Source organism: Thalassophryne amazonica, chromosome 14 (assembly GCF_902500255.1).
Source record: "Thalassophryne amazonica chromosome 14, fThaAma1.1, whole genome shotgun sequence".
Taxonomy (NCBI): domain Eukaryota; kingdom Metazoa; phylum Chordata; class Actinopteri; order Batrachoidiformes; family Batrachoididae; genus Thalassophryne; species Thalassophryne amazonica.
In genome coordinates, this window is record NC_047116.1 from 16,235,325 (window position 1) to 16,254,554 (window position 19,230).

Below are 19,230 nucleotides of genomic sequence, written 5' to 3' on the forward strand. Positions count from 1 at the left end.
TTTGATTTAAACGATGATTCACTTTGATGTTATTAATTATGACCAGACTCTGTCTCAGCAGAGAACGGTGCAGCGTTTGGAGCTGTGCAAGCAGAACGAAGGACGATTCTTGTTTCTTGACGGCAACAAGACAAGAGTCCCAGTTAGTAACTTTAATCGGCACAAAAGTGACTCATGATTGACATTTTTAAATAGCTTTGAGAGGAGTTAAGAAATGGACTTGTCCCTTCTGAAAAGTAGCGAAGCAATAAACCAACGAAGCAGCGGATCGGAGCACTGCTTCATTGTTTCAAGCTTCAAAGCAGAGCCACTGCAGGGTCTGTAATCAACGTAAAGAAATGATAATTTTCCAGTCACAGTCAAAACAACGGCCACTCTGAAGGACCGATAAGGGACTCGTTTAGCAAAAAAGCTATTGATGTCGGTGGATCGAATCATTTCTTAATTTCTGATGAATCATGATATGTATCAAATTGGCACCCAAGTATCGTGATATGTATCGTATCACAAGATATGTGTATTGCACCAGCCCCAGTATTTCTGCATTATTTTGGTTAGGTTTAAGTAATAGATGTGACTATTGTGGCATTGCCTATGTATGTTTGAGGCACTGTTGATGTTTGTAATGTCAGAAGAAGTCGTAAAGGTGACTGTGAAACTGCTTTGGGCAGTCCTGCACAGAGATTAGAATCAGGCAGCAGGTAGCTATCAACAATATCCTGTGATTCCCAGAGCGCTCAGTGAAGACTTCCTCTCCAAGCAGGGGCTGCCAGCAGCGTGAAATTCCCAGATTGCAACTGATCTCTGGCACAAACAAGCAGCACGGTGGAGGCTGATGAAACAAAAACCAAAGCAGCGCTGCATCTGTCTGTCTCACACAGGAATATACACCTACCGTTTCCAATTTGCACAGTGTGTTTACTGTGTACCAATGCCATACAAACCAGTGAGTCTGACGGGACGGTGAAGTTCTGCACCAAATGTGTTGGTGTAATCACACGCTGGTGTTTCCTGTTTTTTTTAAGTTGCAGCGTGGAGCCTTTGTAGAGCCCAGCTGTGCACAAATAACAAGCCAATAGTTGCTGCTGAACTTTGGAAATGTCAACCACTGCGCCTCGCGGGTGGCCTGGGTGTCATCTCCCTGCCTGCACGTTACAACTTTTATTATGTTCACTGTGACCTTGTGAAAACTTCAGGACCTGCGCCCAGGTTATGGTCAGTGGTGTAGCACACATGACGCATGCCGTTAGATGGAATGGAAACTGTTTTTCACTCACCCGGAATGCTGCCAGTCAGGGTCAGGTAAGGGTCATGGTCAACCCATTTGAGAATAAGGTGCAGAGATGTTTACGGTGTGAAGGACATGACACTGAATCACCATTACAACAAAGAGTCAATGCAATGTGATCCAGTCGCAATGCCCTACAGCAAATACTAATAGTTTTTATTGTCTGTTTGTCATGAAGTGCGGTTGACATAATTGTGTTAGGCTGGAGTTTACAAGAGTGGGACTCAAGCTGCAATTGATTTTTGTTTCCAGCAATAATTTAATGCATCATAAAATCAAATTTTCTTGCTCATGATCCAACTTGATTAAATATGACACCAAAGCTCTGCTTTGAGGTTTTCTCAAAAACCTGTCCAAGTCAACCGACATAAAAGGCAGGAAAGCTGATCATGAGAATTTTTCAATTTAACAAAAAGCAATGAAAAAAAACATTATCATGTATTTGCAACATATGACAAGGACAGGAACCTCTGAAATAGTTTTTATACCACCCTTACACTGGTCTTCTGCTTTATTAAATTTAACCAGGGTTTCTATTGTTAGAATGACAGTCAAGACCCATTCAGGAAAAAGGACTTTCATTAATAGCCTACCAGATATGTGAAATATCTGGGATATAATAAAAGCATAAGTCTAGGGACACAGTTAAAATATACCCTCAGGAAGATACTTGGCTATAGGACCAGTGCAGATATACGAGCGTGTCATATACGTGTCATATACGAGCGTGTCTCGTAGCGTGTCACAACAATGTTGGCAAGTTTTGAAACTGATAACCTATTATGATGATGATGATTATTATTATTATTAATTTTCAACCACTTTTCCAGGTCTGGGTCACAGTGACAGCAGACCAAACAGCTCATCCCACACTTCCCTATCCTCAGCCAAGTCCTGCTCCTTTTCCCAGGAGATCCTGAGGGGTTCCCAAGCCAGCTAATATCTCTCCAGCAAGTCCTGGGTCTGATTCTAGGCCATCCTCTGTGCCTCCTCCCAGTTGGACATGCCTGGAAGACCTCAATAGGAAAACAACCCAGGAGCATCCTCATCAGGTGTCCAAATCACCTCAGCTGACTCCTTTCAGTGTGAAGAAGCAGTGACTCTACTCTGAGTCCCCTCCTGGACTTTCAAGCTTCTCACTCTGTCTCAGAGTGTAAGCTCAGATACCCAATGAGGAATTGTAATTTCTGCCGCTTGTAACTGTGACCTTCTTGTTACCCAAGTGAGGATAGGAGCAAAAATCGACTGGTAAATTGAGTCTCACCTTCTGGCTCGGGTCTTTCTTCACCACAATAGTCCAGTGCAGCATCCGTAAAACATCAGATGCCGCCACAAACCATCTAGCGATCTCACGCTCCAATTTACCCTCACTTGTGAAGAAGACCGTGAGATACTGAAGCTCCTGCACTTGGTGAAATAACTCTCCCCTGACCCAGAGGGCACAATCCACCTTTGTCTGACAGAGGACCATGGTCTCAGATTTGGAGATGCTGATTCTCATCCCAGTTGTTTCTCACTTGGGCTAAAACCTACTCAGTGCAGATTGGAGATCACTGCCTAACGTTGTTGTTGTTGCTGTTGTTGTTATTATTATTTAACATATTTGCTAAATTCGTGCATAAGCTGATGTTGTGGTAACACAGCATTGTTTGAATAAATGTCAACAAATATGACAAACATATCATGCTTACTACTATAAAATATTATACAAACAATGAATGTTTATGAGTTCAATGTTACGAATATTTCACCGACTTAAATATTCGTTCCATTGAAAGAATGGAAAAACATTTATTATTTGTTTTATATAACAGTGAAAATAAATCCTTGTCATTTGATATTTTATTAATTTATAAACGACAGAAAAGGGGCTTACATTTTGGTGTTACACTGGTGCTTAACAGTCCAACACAAACTTTAAATAGGATTCCAAAATTGTTCTCATTAGTCCCTGACACTGTCCACTGACTTTGTGTACAGACTGCCACCTGCTTTCCTCACTCCAGCGAAAAATGGTGTCAGAAATTTGTACATCTTTTCATCCTAATGTCATCCTATCAGCTCTTCATGCCTCCAGATGGCTTACAGCGTGGTGGATTTGTTTTTGTGTGTGTGTGTGTGTGTGTGTGGTGTTGTGTGTGTGTGTGTGTGTGTGTGTGTGTGTGTGTGTGTGTGTGTGTGTGTGTGTGTGTGTGTGTGTGTTAGGAGAATTATCAGCGTCAATTAGCTCCTTCAAATTGTCGTCCACCAGCAAAACAAACTCTGCTATGTTTAGCTAAATGCCGCCCCCGGTAGTGTGAGCATGCACGGTGGTCCCGGCATGCAATAGCACATTTCATATAGCACCAAAATTGCACGCTAAAAAAGAACTATTGCATGGTCAATGAAACAAAATGGCAAATGGTATTAATAATCCATGTTATGTGACATATAAGCCACCAATCAAATGACAAGAATCTACTCAGCCATTATATAATCTCTAATATTATTTTGTTTGAGCCATGTACATGACCAAACACTACCTTTTTGTCATTAATAACAATTTTACAATTTCATTCCTGTGTTTAATTAAGAATGGTCGATGCACACAGAGTTGTGGAGTATCTAGAGCCCGGCACATATGGACCTTATTGTCAAAAGATAGAATGGTGCAAAGGGACTCTGCTGGAAGACAGAACAGTTGTTCTTTGATTTCCAGCTGACTCAAGGCATCATGTTTGTCATGTAACAAATCTGTGATGTCTTTGAGTGTTAAATGCCGTGATTGTGTGACCAAAATACAATACAAAATACATTTTCTACACCCTTATAGGAGTCAGACTAGCAAAATACATACCACCAGGTGGGTGCTTCAGGCTACCTGTCTGTCTTTTGACAAGACATTTCATCTGCATTGTCTCAGTCTACCCAGCCAACTGACCTGGGCTGGTACCCATGACAGACCAGCGTCCCATCCAGGGGAAGTCAAAGACTTAGATCTACTTCATACACCAGAATCCTCTATTAAGCACTGGTCCAATGGGCCTCACGACCTGTAGAGGACTTACTTCTTCTTATCATATAAAATATATGTAAAATAAACTGGTGACCATTGTGAAAAATTTGTTGCCCTTACTTTCAGAGGAAAAAGGTGTAATGGCCAAAAAGTCAAAAAGCATCCGTGCCCTCAGTGTGTGCCAGGATCCTATGATTAGCAACAAGGGTTCATAAATTGCATGCAATGTCTACTAACTATGTGTCTGCATGAACAAACCCAGGACGTGTCCCAGTGTATCAACAGTAATATTAAAACTAATAATAAAAGAACAGTTGCAGATTATTATTTTAAAGATTCCCAACATGGCCCAACATAGGAGGTTCACTTGCTTTCACCTGCATCTATGAGAAATCAATAATTAATTAATAATTAATAATTGAATATGCAGTCGGTTTTGTAGAATTACTTGAGGAAATTTTGCACACTCACTCGCCCACGTTTGACCTGGCTGCAGCAGAGATGTGGTTACTTTATAGCGATAGCGATGGACCAGTTGACAGCTTGGGTATTTGCCATTGAGAACCCAAGTCGTTTGTGTGTTGTGATGGATGCAGTGCCGCACAACACCTGCTCGTACTCCCAGACATCACCATTCACTCACTGAATCCATTGATTCTGTGCTTGCTGTGCTAATCGCAGGAAATATCTTCCTTCAGGCTCAGTCTGAGTATGTGCCAAGTCTCATGGTTTTATCAATCAATCAATCAATTTTTTTATATAGCGCCAAATCACAACAAACAGTTGCCCCAAGGCGCTTTACATTGTAAGGCAAGGCCATACAATAACTATGTAAAACCCCAACGGTCAAAACGACCCCCTGTGAGCAAGCACTTGGCTACAGTGGGAAGGAAAAACTCCCTTTTAACAGGAAGAAACCTCCAGCAGAGGCATCAAGGCACAGTTTTTTCACCTGGGCTATGAATCCAGTATGATTTGCTGTTTGTGTTAAGTGACTTTGAGGGAAACAAAATAAGCTGTAGTCATGCAAATGTTGAACATATCAATGGTAAACAGTGCAATAGTCTTGCTCGTTTGTGTGAGCCTCACTTGTTCAACACGGACCACAATGAATAAATTAAGTGCATCAGGATCTTTGGGGGAAGTTCCTCTTTTTCATTTTTGTCCTGGCCATGTAAAGAAGCCTGTATGATGCTTGTGTGATTGTCTGTGGGAGCTGTCCGTGGTGCTGAAAAACTGCTAAAGGATTAATTCCCCTGTACTAAATACAGCACGACTGCAGTTTACTTTGCACGCTTCCTTGTGAACCCTGCTGTGAAGCAGATGAAAGAAAAATCTTCTCATCATTATTCCACTTATGTTATTCTCTGGGTTTTTCCCCCAGTCACACCCACAGGAGCCTGAAGCAGAGCTCTCTCCTAAGAGGAGAGTCCTCATCCTCCTACCGTACAGTATGTACTTTATGTACCAGCTATATCTTATAGACTGTATTACTATATATACCATATTAACTGTATATACTTTATCTACGGTTTGGATTTTATGTACCATTTTCTTGCCAACTCTGCTGTTTGGATCTGAGACCTGGACCACCTACCGCTGCCACCTGAAGACCCTCTAGCTATTCCACCAACGCTGTCTGAGAAGTAGTCTCTGCATCAGATGGGAAGACTGCCACACCGACATCAGCATCCTGGCTGAAGCCGAGCTCCAGAGTATCGTGTGTGTCATCATCAAGACCCACCTTCAGTGGGTGGGTCACGTCATTAGGATGAATGATGGCCAACTTCCCAAGCTGATCTTCTAATCCCAGTTAAGTGAAGGAAAATAGTCCAGAGAAGGGCAGAAAAACTCTACAAGGACCTCCTGATGCACAACCTAAACAGCCGCGCCATCAACTCGAAGACCTGGGAAGAACATGCAAGGGAGTGAGCCAGCTGGTGAGCAATAATCCACACAGGAGTGGACAGCTTTGAAAAGTTGCGAATGAACAACACAGAGGAGAAGAGGAGAAAGAGGAAGGGTAATGAGCAAGATCCTGACTGGCAGAAGCTTACCCTAGCAACTACATGCAGTGTTTGTAAGAAACTTTGCGTCAAGCCTGGCCCTGTTCAGTCATCTCCATGTCTACCCCCTGTCCTGGTATTGACCAAGAGACCATCTTCCTCACCACTGAGGGATTGCCTCATGATGACTTTATCTACTGTATGTACCGTATTTACCGAATCATCTTGATGTACTGTATAAAGTGTATGTACTGTATCTACCATGTGTACTGTATGAAATGTATCTACTGTACTGCATCTACCATATGGACTTGATAAACCACATGTACTGTATGTAATCCAGTGGGACTCTCTGTTCTATTAACTCATCACTTTGTTTTATTTCCTCGAGTTAATAAGTGCAGCAGTGGTAATTATGTTGAGTTAGAAACAGACGTGCAGCCTCAATGGTGACGAAACCTACAAAGAAATCGCTGTGAACTGAACAGCAGCTAATGACCATCAACAAACACGTTGATTTCCACCTGCTACTGCAAGACAGAAAGAAAACACCTTACCGCCTGTACTATTAAATTAAACAGAGCCCATGCTACTTTTGTTGCACAAATTTCATTGGGAGGTTTTATCTTAATAATAATGAGCACAGAGGATTCTGGAAAAAATGTAACTATAAATAATTGCCTGCTTCTTCTGTTAATTGCAGTTTAATGCAGTCTTTTGTGGTGAGAATAATGAAGTTTCTTGCAGCTTGTTAAAATTACATCTATAAGTCATTTTGATGTTTAAATTAAGAGACACCACATGTGAATGGCTGGCGCCATTGGTGGGCTTCAAAACTACCAGTGAACAGTGTCACCACCTAGTGTTCTATTTATTTATTTTTTCATATTTTTCATCTCTCTGCTGTACCAACACACAAACACCTTGATCTCTAGTTCACAACAGTTGATTTTCATTGTTCTCTTAGCCGTTATTTCAGTGATGAAAACAAGCAAAACTCAGTCGTTTTGTTACCATGTATGGTTAATTGAGGGCATTTCTGAATGAAAATAACCACAAACGAGCGCGAGCATGTGCTTTAGAGCACAAATGGTGTTAACGTAAGTAAGTAAGTAAGTAAATTTTATTTGTATAGCACCTTTCACAGACAAGAGCCACAAGGTGCTTCACAACATAAAAAGCACAATACACCACACAATACACCACACAGTGGCCAAGACATTTAAAAACATAGTATAGCAGCCCAAAACCTAAGCAAAAGCTTGTGTAAAAAAGAAGGTCTTAAGTTGGCTTTTAAAAGTGTCAACAGAGTCCAGTGAGCGCAGAGAGAGCGGGAGACCATTCCAAAGCCTGGGAGCAACAGCCTGGAAGGATCGCTCTCCTCTGGTTGAAAAACTGGTGCATGGAACCATCAACAAATTTTGATCCACAGACCTCAACGACCTGGCAGGGGCATAAGGCTGGATGAGGTCACAGATATAGGAAGGCGCCTGACTATGTAGAGCTCTAAAGGTTAAAACCAAAATTTTAAAATTGATCCTGTAGGACACTGTCAGCCAATGAAGCTCCTTTAAAATTGGGGAAATGTGAGTCCTCCTGTTGGCTTGTGTCAGAATTCTCGCTGCAGAGTTCTGTACCAACTGCAGTCGACACAACTCCTTCTTGTTTAGACATGAAAACAAACTGTTACAATAGTCTAAACGTGTTGACACAAAAGCATGAATAATAAGCTCTAAATCATTTCGAGACACCACTGAGCTTAAAGATGTTTCTTAGTTGAAAGAAGCAGTTCCTCGTCAGCTGTTTACAGTGCTGTACTAAAGACATCTCTTTGTCAAAGATGACACCCAAGTTTCGAAGACTTGATTTTGCAGACTGGCCCAGGTCACCGAAGTACTGTTTAATACCTGGAATATGGGCATCAGGGGCAATAACCAATGTTTCTGTTTTGTCTGCATTGAGCTGAAGAAAGTTATTCCTTAGCCATTGTTTTATTTCCACTAAACAATGGAGGAAGGAATTGAGCTTCTTAATCTCAGATGGCTTAAAGGAGCAGTAAAGCTGGATGTCATCCGCATATAACTGGTAAGAAACATCAGTGAATCTTTGAATGATCTTACCTAAAGGGATCAAGTACAATAAAAACAAAATGGGGCCCAAAACAGAACCCTGAGGGACTCCACATAACAGGTCCACAGACTCTGACCTTATCTGGTTAGCAGAAACGCTAAAGCTACGCCCGGACAGATATGAGAAAAACCACTGAAGAACTGACCCCGACAGTCCGACATGATCCAACATGTGTTTGATAAATACAGATTTTTCTTCTTTTGATACTTACGCACATGCAAAATTTTGTTTGTACGACATGTTTTTCTGTTATTTTTCTTTTTGATGTGTTTAAATGATGCTCCTTCAAAGCAGCTCCTTCAGAGCAGTTTATATTCATGAAAAATCAATTATGTGACATGCCTGATCTCCAATTAAAATCAAGATATACACTAGCAGTCAAAAGTTTGGACACACTTTCAAATTATATGTAAACTTTTCACTGGTAGTGTATATATGTTATATTTTTGAGTTATTGGCACTGTTTTAGAAAGTGATCATTGCTGTTGATTGAAATAATCATCAGTGAGGTGTAATGCAGTGGTCCTCTAAAAATAATCAATATTTACACCAACATCGATTTTGAAAAAAGCAATTAACTTGATAATCCTCCTAACAAGCCGAAAAAAGAAAGTAAAAGTTTGTAATGAAATTAAGTTCTCAGCAAACTGCAGTTGTCCTCCCTGACCTTCCCTCATACATTGATCCTTCATAACAGAATGTTACTTTCACTCTCCTCTTTCTTTTTCCCTTCTTTTCTCTGATGGACAAAATGATCTCAAAGGCTGTTTTAGGAAGCTCTTGGCTGCCCCCATGTGGGCACTGATACTAACTTATACAGTAAAGTTGACTGTGTGTGTGTGAGAGAGAGAGAGACACTGTCCTATGTCCACTCCTCCACTCAAGGTGTGAAAAGAAAAATGGCTTTAACTATTTTTATAATTAATTTGTCCCACACAAGGTTAGGATTGGTTTTGAGTAGGACAAGGTTAAGACATGTGGTACTTTTAGTAAAGGTTAGAGCATGTGGCAGTTTGTGTGTGCATGTACCGTGTAGAGATGTGCACATATGCCAGTGTAAAGGACATGCAAACTGACATGACTGAAGAAGTCGGCAGCAAAAAGACATGATACCCGTCTTTGTCTGTTCAAGGACACTTTGCCTCTGTCACTATCAGGGTTCAAAGCCGCTGACCTTTCAGTTAGTTTATTACCCACTAAACTGACTGAGCTATAGTTACTGCAGTGAGGTGTGGTATCAGTAGAAATTCTGGTTTGAAACTTTAACTGATTTCATTCATAAAAGAGAAGGTGCTCATTAGAGTGCACACTTCTAAGAAAACTCATGTAATGTAAAAAGTAAAAAAACAAAAATGCCATATATACAGTAGTGTTCAGAATAATAGTAGTGCTATGTGACCAAAAAGATTAATCCAGGATTTGAGTATATTTCTTATTGTTACATGGGAAACAAGGTACCAGTAGATTCAGTAGATTCTCACAAATCCAACAAGACCAAGCATTCATGATATGCACACTCTTAAGGCTATGAAATTGGGCTATTAGTAAAAAAAAAAAAAGTAGAAAAGGGGGTGTTCACAATAATAGCAGCATCTGCTGTTGACGCTACAAGCTCAAAACTGTTATGTTCAAACTGCTTTTTTAGCAATCCTGTGAATCACTAAACTAGTATTTAGTTGTAAAACCACAGTTTTTCATGATTTCTTCACATCTGCGAGGCATTAATTTTGTTGGTTTGGAACCAAGATTTTGCTGGTTTACTAGTGTGCTTGGGGTCATTGTCTTGTTGAAACACCCATTTCAAGGGCATGTCCTCTTCAGCATAAGGCAACATGACCTCTTCAAGTATTTTGACATATCCAAACTGATCCATGATACCTGGTATGCGATATATAGGCCCAACACCATAGTAGGAGAAACATGCCCATATCATGATGCTTGCACCACCATGCTTCACTGTCTTCACTGTGAACTGTGGCTTGAATTCAGAGTTTGGGGGTCGTCTCACAAACTGTCTGCGGCCCTTGGACCCATAAAGAACAATTTTACTCTCATCAGTCCACAAAATATTCCTCCATTTCTCTTTAGGCCAGTTGATGTGTTCTTTGGCAAATTGTAACCTCTTCTGCACATGTCTTGTATTTAACAGAGGGACTTTGCGGGGGATTCTTGCAAATAAATTAGCTTCACAAAGGTGTCTTCTAACTGTCACAGCACTTACAGGTAACTCCAGACTGTCTTTGATCATCCTGGAGGTGATCAATGGGTGAGCCTTTGCCATTCTGGTTATTCTTCTATCTATTTTGATGGTTGTTTTCTCTTTTCTTCCACGCGTCTCTGTTTTTTTTGTCCATTTTAAAGCATTGGAGATCATTGTAGATGAACAGCCTATAATTTTTTGCACCTGCGTATACGTTTTCCCCTCTCCAATCAACTTTTTAATCAAAGTACGCTGTTCTTCTGAACAATGTCTTGAACGTCCCATTTTCCTCAGGTTTTCAAAGAGAAAAGCATGTTCAGCAGGTGCTGGCTGTGACAGACAGATGGCTACTGTCAAGAGGAGGCACGGAGCAGTTCTCTACCTGGCTGGTTGCCAACCAGGATGCAGGACCGTTATATACTTCGTGGATATGGCAGTGTACCACACCAGTGCCTTTTCCCAGATCTGGACTAATCTGACATATTTCAATAAACTGAGCCAAGTTATGATATCTAAATACCTAAATAGTGGTCTCTCATTCTTTCGCTCTCTCTCTCTCACTCTCTCCTCTTCTCGTGGTGACACATGGGGCTCATGTCATACTCCAGCTGTACACATCTAACTCCTTGGACACAGACAACACTAGCACACACTTTGTTTTGGATGAATCCATGAAATAGATGACAAATTGAGATTTATTTATTCATTTATTTATTTTTGAAACACTTCAGGATCATGCCCAGAAAAAAAGTAGATGTTTGGTCACACAAGGTTCTGGGCCAGACTCAAACTACATGACTAAGTTCTGTGAAAATCACTTCATTGTTTTGTAGTGTTCAAAAAGATTTTTTAACACTTTACTCATTCTACCAGATCCAGATTCAAGTCAAGATTTATTGGTCTCTATTCCCTCTTTTACAAGTCAGATCTTAGTTTAGTTTATGAGTAATCATCCTAAGGATCTGGCATATAAACACAATCCATCCATCAATCGGAGATCCTTCCAGAACTGGTAGTGCAGCAGATAACAGAATATTGACAGTGGAATCGTTCAAATGGTGAAGCAAGCACCAAATTCAGCAGAAATGCTCCTTAGACATTACTCCTTTGAAAAACCCACTGGCCACTTGAATTTTCAATAGGCAGCCAGGTAGGGGTCAATTGAGGAATTACACAGGGGTCAAAAAAGAAAAATGCTCCAATCATATTGAAAACTATGCCACATTATTTGTCTGATCATAAAGATTCCAAAAAGGTGATGTTTGGACTATCTATGTCTGAATGTTCTGGAGTTATGGGGGAAAAATAGCAAGAATTGTGACAAAGGTCAATTTCAGTTTGTATAGGGGTCAGAAGTTGAAGTTAGTCCAGTTTTGGTAAAAAAAAAAAAAAGTGGTGCAAATTATTGGTTGCATTAATAGAGTTTCAAAAAGGAATAGTTTGCACCATGTGTCATCCTTAGTTATCATGTTATGGGGTACATGTCATAGAATCCAATGGACGTCGACATATATATATATATATATATATATATATATATATATATATATATATATACACACACACACACACACACACACACAGTGAGGAACATAAGTATTTGAACACCCTGCGATTTTGCAAGTTCTCCCACTTAGAAATCATGGAGGGGTCTAAATTTTCATCTTAGGTGGATGTCCACTGTGAGAGACATAATCTAAAAAAAAAAATCCGGAAATCACAATGTATGATTTTTTAATTTTTCAGTATATAAGTCACAAGACCTCTCAAACTAAGACTTATACTCCAGAAAATGGGGTAATCCAGTGAAGCTGTCAGTCTAACATCATGTTGTTTGTTCTGTTTTTCCAGGAAGCCCTCTGAACCTGACCTGCCGGGCATTTTTTGGCTACAGTGGCGATGTCAGCCCGCTGATCTACTGGATGAAGGGAGAAAAGTTCATCGAGGATCTGGATGAAGAGAGAGTCCAGGAGAGCGACATCAAGTAAGAAGCAGACTTCCTTAGATGAAATCACTTCATCAGACATCACTGAGACAAGGACGTGAGAAAAGATGTCGACACATCCACTGAAAAATATTAACCACACAGATGGTTTAGCACATTAACTGCAAAGTGCACTTAACCAACCATTTTCCAGAGATGTATTCACATTCTTTCAAGCATGAGCTGTTCCAGTATCAGGACGAGACGTAAAACATGCTTGAAGGAACGTTTTTCAGTTTTAACTTAAAGTCCTTTTTGTGTCCTGCTACCGTATATCAGCAATACTTGGGATGATCTGTAATTACGGGGTACCCACGCTCACCCGTGGTCATGAGTCAAACAAAAATATTCATTCATTCAGTCATTTAAAGGCAGTTCAGTGAAAATAAATTTGAAACATATTGGTCAAATATTACCAAAAGACTAATATCAGTGTTCCAGAAAAAAAATTCAAAAACAATGGTTGAACAACTGCAGTCGTGAAAAAAATGTAGCACGTGCTTATGACAAACATGAGTGCGGCTGAAGTTGAAGATGAGAGAATTTAAAATAATAAAAGCATACCTTAAACAAAAGTCAGGTGTGGGACGTTGTTCATGAAGACGACAGCAGTGCATCACTTTTAAAAGAATTATATCAGAAAGAGAAATTTAGATTTTAGATTTTTTTTTTTTAATTTGCATGTTAGCACATTTGGCATTTGCATATAGCAATGGTTCATTTCTTCAGTCAGGTTCATAAATATTTGGACATGCAATGATTTTAATAATTGTGCCTTTTTGCAGCACCATAATTAAAAAGCAGTCAAGATGTGCTTGCAGTGCCAATTATTAGCTTTAATAGTTTAACAAAAATATCACGTAAACCTTCGAGGAATTAAAGGCCTTTTTTTATACACAGTCCTTCCATTGTCAGAGACCATACATAATTGAATAAAATAAATATAAGTGATTGTCACTACAAATCATCACTTTTACAGCTTGTTGTCCTTAGATGAGTCAGGGGTTGGTTGCATGAGCATTTACAGTGCATCCAGAAAGTATTTACAGCATTTCACTTTTTCCACAATTTTTTTTTTTTATGTTACAGCCTTATTCTAAAATGGATGAAATTCATTTTTTTACCCTCACAATTCTACACATAATGCCCTATAATGACAGTGTGAAAAAAGTCTTTGTTTTGAGATTGTTGCAAATTTATTAAATATATATATATATATATATATATATATATATATATATATATATATATATATATACACTCAACAAAAATATAAACACAACACTTTTGGTTTTGCTCCCATTTTGTATGAGATGAACTCAAAGATCTAAAACTTTTTCCACATACACAATATCATCATTTCCCTCAAATATTGTTCACAAACCAGTCTAAATCTGTGATAGTGAGCACTTCTCCTTTGCTGAGATAATCCATCCCACCTCACAGGTGTGCCATATCAAGATGCTGATTAGACACCATGATTAGTGCACAGGTGTGCCTTAGACTGTCCACAATAAAAGGCCACTCTGAAAGGTGCAGTTTTATCACACAGCACAATGCCACAGATGTCGCAAGATTTGAGGGAGCGTGCAATTGGCATGCTGACAGCAGGAATGTCAACCAGAGCTGTTGCTCATGTACTGAATGTTCATTTCTCTACCATAAGCTGTCTAAAAGGCGTTTCAGAGAATTTGGCAGTACATCCAACCAGCCTTACAACCGCAGACCACGTGTAACCACACCAGTCCAGGACCTCCACATCCAGCATGTTCACCTCCAAGATCGTCTGAGACCAGCCACTTGGACAGCTGCTGAAACAATCAGTTTGCATAACCAAAGAATTTCTGCACAAACTGTCAGAAACCGTCTCAGGGAAGCTCATCTGCATGCTCGTTGTCCTCATCGGGGTCTCGACCTGACTCCAGTTCGTCGTCGTAACCGACTTGAGTGGGCAAATGCTCACATTCGCTGGCGTTTGGCACGTTGGAGAGGTGTTCACGGATGAATCCCGGTTCACACTGTTCAGGGCAGATGGCAGACAGCGTGTGTGGCGTCGTGTGGGTGAGCAGTTTTCTGATGTCAATGTTGTGGATTGAGTCGCCCATGGTGGCGGTGGGGTTATGGTATGGGCAGGCGTCTGTTATGGACGAAGAACACAGGTGCATTTTATTGATGGCATTTTGAATGCACAGAGATACCGTGACGAGATCCTGAGGCCCATTGTTGTGCCATACATCCAAGAACATCACCTCATGTTGCAGCAGGATAATGCACGGCCCCATGTTGCAAGGATCTGTACACAATTCTTGGAAGCTGAAAATGTCCCAGTTCTTGCATGGCCGGCATACTCACCGGACATGTCACCCATTGAGCATGTTTGGGATGCTCTGGACCGGCGTATACGACAGCGTGTACCAGTTCCTGCCAATATCCAGCAACTTCGCACAGCCACTGAAGAGGAGTGGACCAACATTCCACAGGCCACAATTGACAACTTGATCAACTCTATGCGAAGGAGATGTGTTGCACTGCATGAGGCAAATGGTGGTCACACCAGATACTGACTGGTATCCCCCCCCATAAAACAAAACTGCACCTTTCAGAGTGCCTTTTATTGTGGCAGTCTAAGGCACACCTGTGCACTAATCATGGTGTCTAATCAGCATCTTGATATGGCACACCTGTGAGGTGGGATGGATTATCTCAGCAAAGGAGAAGTGCTCACTATCACAGATTTAGACTGGTTTGTGAACAATATTTGAGGGAAATGGTGATATTGTGTATGTGGAAAAAGTTTTAGATCTTTGAGTTCATCTCGTACAAAATGGGAGCAAAACCAAAAGTGTTGCGTTTATATTTTTGTTGAGTGTATATAAAATCACATGTACATAAGTATTAACAGCCTTTGCCATGAAGCTCAGAATTGAGCTGAGGTGCATCCTGTTTCCACTTTGAGATGTTTCTACAGCTTAATTGGAGTCCACCTGGGGTAAATTCAGTTGATTGGACATGATTTGGAAAGGTACGCACCTATCTACATATAAGGTCCCACAGTTGACAGCATGTCAGAGCACAAACCAAACATGAAGTCAAAGTCTGTAGACCTCTGAGACAGGATTGTCTCAAGGTACAAATCTGGGGAAGGACATAGAAACATTTCTGCTGCTGGATGAGCACAGTGGCCTTCATCATCTGTAAATGAAAGTAAGTAAGTAAGTAAATAAGTAAATTTTATTTATATAGCACCTTTCACAGACAAGAGCCACAAGGTGCTTCACAACATAAAAGCAGAGTACACCACACAAACATCAGACAATGGCCGAGACATAAAAACATAAAACATAACATAGGATCACAGAGCAGCCTAAATGCTAACGCTTGAGTAAAAAAGAAAGTCTTAAGTTGGCTTTTAAAAGTATCGACAGAGTCCAGTGAGCGCAGAGAGAGCGGGAGACCATTCCAAAGCCTGGGAGCAACAGCCTGGAAGGATCGCTCTCCTCTGGTTGCAAAATGGGTGCGAGGAACCATCAACAGATTTTGGTCCACAGACCTCAAAGCCCTGGCAGGGGCATAAGGATGGATGAAGTCACAGATATAGGGAGGCGCCTGGCCATGTAGAGCTCTAAAAGTTAAAACCAAAATTTTAAAATTGATCCTGAAGGACACTGGCAGCCAATGAAGTTCCTTTAACATTGGGGAAATATGAGTCCTTCTGTTAGCTTGTGTCAGAATTCTTGCTGCAGAGTTCTGTACCAACTGCAGTCGACGCAACTCCTTCTTGTTTAGACATGAAAACAAACTGTTACAATAGTCTAAACGTGTTGACACAAAAGCATGAATAATAAGCTCTAAATCATTTCGAGACACCATTTTCCTGAGCTTAGAGATATTTCTTAATTGAAAGAAGCAATTCCTCGTCAGCTGTTTACAATGCTGTACCAACGACATGTCTTTGTCAAAAATGACACCCAGGTTTCGAAGACATGATTTAGCAGACTGGCCCAGGTCTCCCAAGTACTGCTGAATACCTGGAATATGGGCATCAGGGGCAATAACCAATGTCTCTGTTTTGTTTGCGTTAAGCTGAAGAAAGTTATTCGTTAGCCATTGTTTAATTTCCGCCAAACAATGGAGGAGGGAATCAAGCCTCTTAATCTCAGATGGCTTAAAGGAGCAGTAAAGCTGGATGTCATCCGCAAATAACTGGTAAGAGACATCAGTAAATCTTTGAATGATCCTACCTAAAGGGATCAAGTACAATAAAAACAAAATGGGGCCCAATACAGAACCCTGAGGGACTCCACATAACAGGTCCGCAGACTCTGACCTTATCTGGTTAGCAAAAACGCTAAAGCTGCGCCCAGACAGATATGAAAAAACCACCGAAGAAGTGACCCCGACAGTCCGACATGATCCCTCAGTCTATTCAGCAGGACCTGGTGGTCAACAGTGTCAAAGGCAGAGGACAAATCCAAAAGAACCAACACGTTGAATTTCCCAGCATCAGCAGACATCATAATGTCGCTGGACACACGAAAGAAGTTCAGATCCACCAGAACTCTTCTAGCGCTGGCAGCCCGTCTAAGATTAGCAGTCTGGGGAGAAGGGCCTGAGCCAGGGAGGTGACCAAGAACCCGATGGTCAGTCTGTCAGAGCTCCAGCATTCCTCTGTGGAGAGAGGAGAACCTACCAGCAGGACAACCATCTCTGCAGCAATCCACCAATCAGGCCTGTATGGTAAAGTAGCCAGACGGAAGCCACTCCTTTGTAAAAGGCACATGGCAGCCCACCTGGAGATGAGACAAAGATTGAACTCTTTGGTGTGAATGCCAGGAGTCATGTTTGGAGGAAACCAGGCACCATCCCTACAGTGAAGCATGGTGGTGGCAGCATCAGGTTGTGGGGATGTTTTTCAGTGGCAGGAACTGGGAGACTAGTCAGGATTGAGGGAAAGATGAATGCAGCAATGAACAGAGACATCCTGGATGAAAACCTGCTCCAGAGCGCTCTTGACCTCAGACTGGGGCAACGGTTCATCTTTCAGCAGGACAATGACCCTAAGCACACAGCCAGGATATCAAAGGGGTGGCTTCAGGACAACTCTGTGAATGTCCGTGAGTGGTCCAGCCAGAGCCCAGACCTGAATCCTATTGAACATCCTTGGAGAGATCTGAAAATGGCTGTACACAGACGGTCTCCATCCAACCTGATGGAGCTTGAGAGGTGCTGCAAAGAGGAATGGACAAGCTGCCCAAAGATAGGTGCACCAAGCTTGTGGCATCATATTCAAGAACATTTGAGGCTGTAATGCTCCAACGGATGCATCAACAAAGTATTGAGCAAAGGGTGTGAATACTTACGTACACATGATTTCTTAAGTTTTTATTTTTAATAAATTTGCAAAATAATAATAATAAAAACTTTTTCATGTTGTCATTATGGGGTGTTGTGAAATGAATTTTGTGAAGAAAAATGAATTTACTCCATTTTGGAATCAGGCTGTGACATAAAATGTGGAAAAAATGAAGCACTGTGAAGACTTTCCAGATGCACTGTAAAAGTTATTGAATATGTATTAGACAGGAAATCCACACAGTACTGTACTGTGTGGTAAGTCTTAAAATGGAGTGACTTTGCAACAAGTGGGCAAGTGAGGGAAGCCATCAAGACAACTCTGAAGGAGTTACAGGCTTCTGTGGATGTAATTGGAGAACCTGTGGCCCAGTACGACTTTTGTCTCTTGCATCACCAGTTACACAGTTTTATGATGGAGTGGAACAGAGATGCATTTTATTGAAAAGAAGAAATTTCACCTTCAGGTTGCCAGAAGCCACATGGGAGAATTAATGCTAGATGTGATCTGTTTGTTTGTTTTGAAATCTTTCTCTGTTTCTCTTCACCATGAAGCTGTGATAAGTGACCAGTAGTTAACTTTGGCTTAGAATTTGATCCTCGCACTGGCACGTAATTTAGTGTGCCAGTGACTAAACTCGTCACAAAGAACTTTTTCAGTGCATGTCATTGTGCTCCCAGTTTATGACGAATTCACTCATTGCCACGCAAGATTCCGTGCCAGTGTGGGGGTTAAATTGTCAAAAAGTGTCAATGTGTGTACCATCTAATGACACTCATTGGCACAACGAATAGCGTGACAGTGCAGAGCCAAAATTCAAGGTGTGATATTCAAAAAGTGTCAAGGTGCTTTTTCTGAGGAGATTGTTGATGCAGATGTTCACCCAACTGCAGAAGCATCTTCCCTCTTATTTAAAACATGTCAACAGTTTCATAACAATCTGTTCATTAGTTCTCAGCTCAGTGTATTCACAGGCAGACAAACACAGAGTGACTAAAACCTACCCCCCCCCCCCCCCCCCCCCCCCGCCAACACACACACACACACTCAGCAACACCAACAAAGTGTGCAGCCCTGTAGGATAAAACTTTGAAAATTAAATATCTGTGATAAATGTTTGCTGTCATGGTTTACTTGACTGAAGCAACAATCAGGTTACTGGAAGCTGATTTTTCACAGTTTTCTGAACGTGCCTTGTTTGAGGGGCTGCCTGCGAGGAAATCTATCAGAAAACTTATAGTACGTTTCATAAAATGCTTGACAGGCGAGTAAGG

At 41.0% G+C, this 19,230-nt stretch overlaps 1 protein-coding gene across 4 annotated transcripts in view; it reads left to right on the forward strand.

Moving 5' to 3' along the window:
• il1rapl1a (interleukin 1 receptor accessory protein-like 1a) overlaps positions 1–19,230 on the forward strand; it is a 598,387-nt gene that overhangs the window by 544,353 nt on the left and 34,804 nt on the right. For all 4 annotated transcript variants that reach the window (XM_034187275.1, XM_034187277.1, XM_034187274.1 and 1 more), the window contains exon 7: positions 12,471–12,603. In XM_034187275.1, the coding sequence (XP_034043166.1) occupies positions 12,471–12,603 (133 nt within the window). The remainder of the gene's footprint in view (positions 1–12,470; positions 12,604–19,230) is intronic.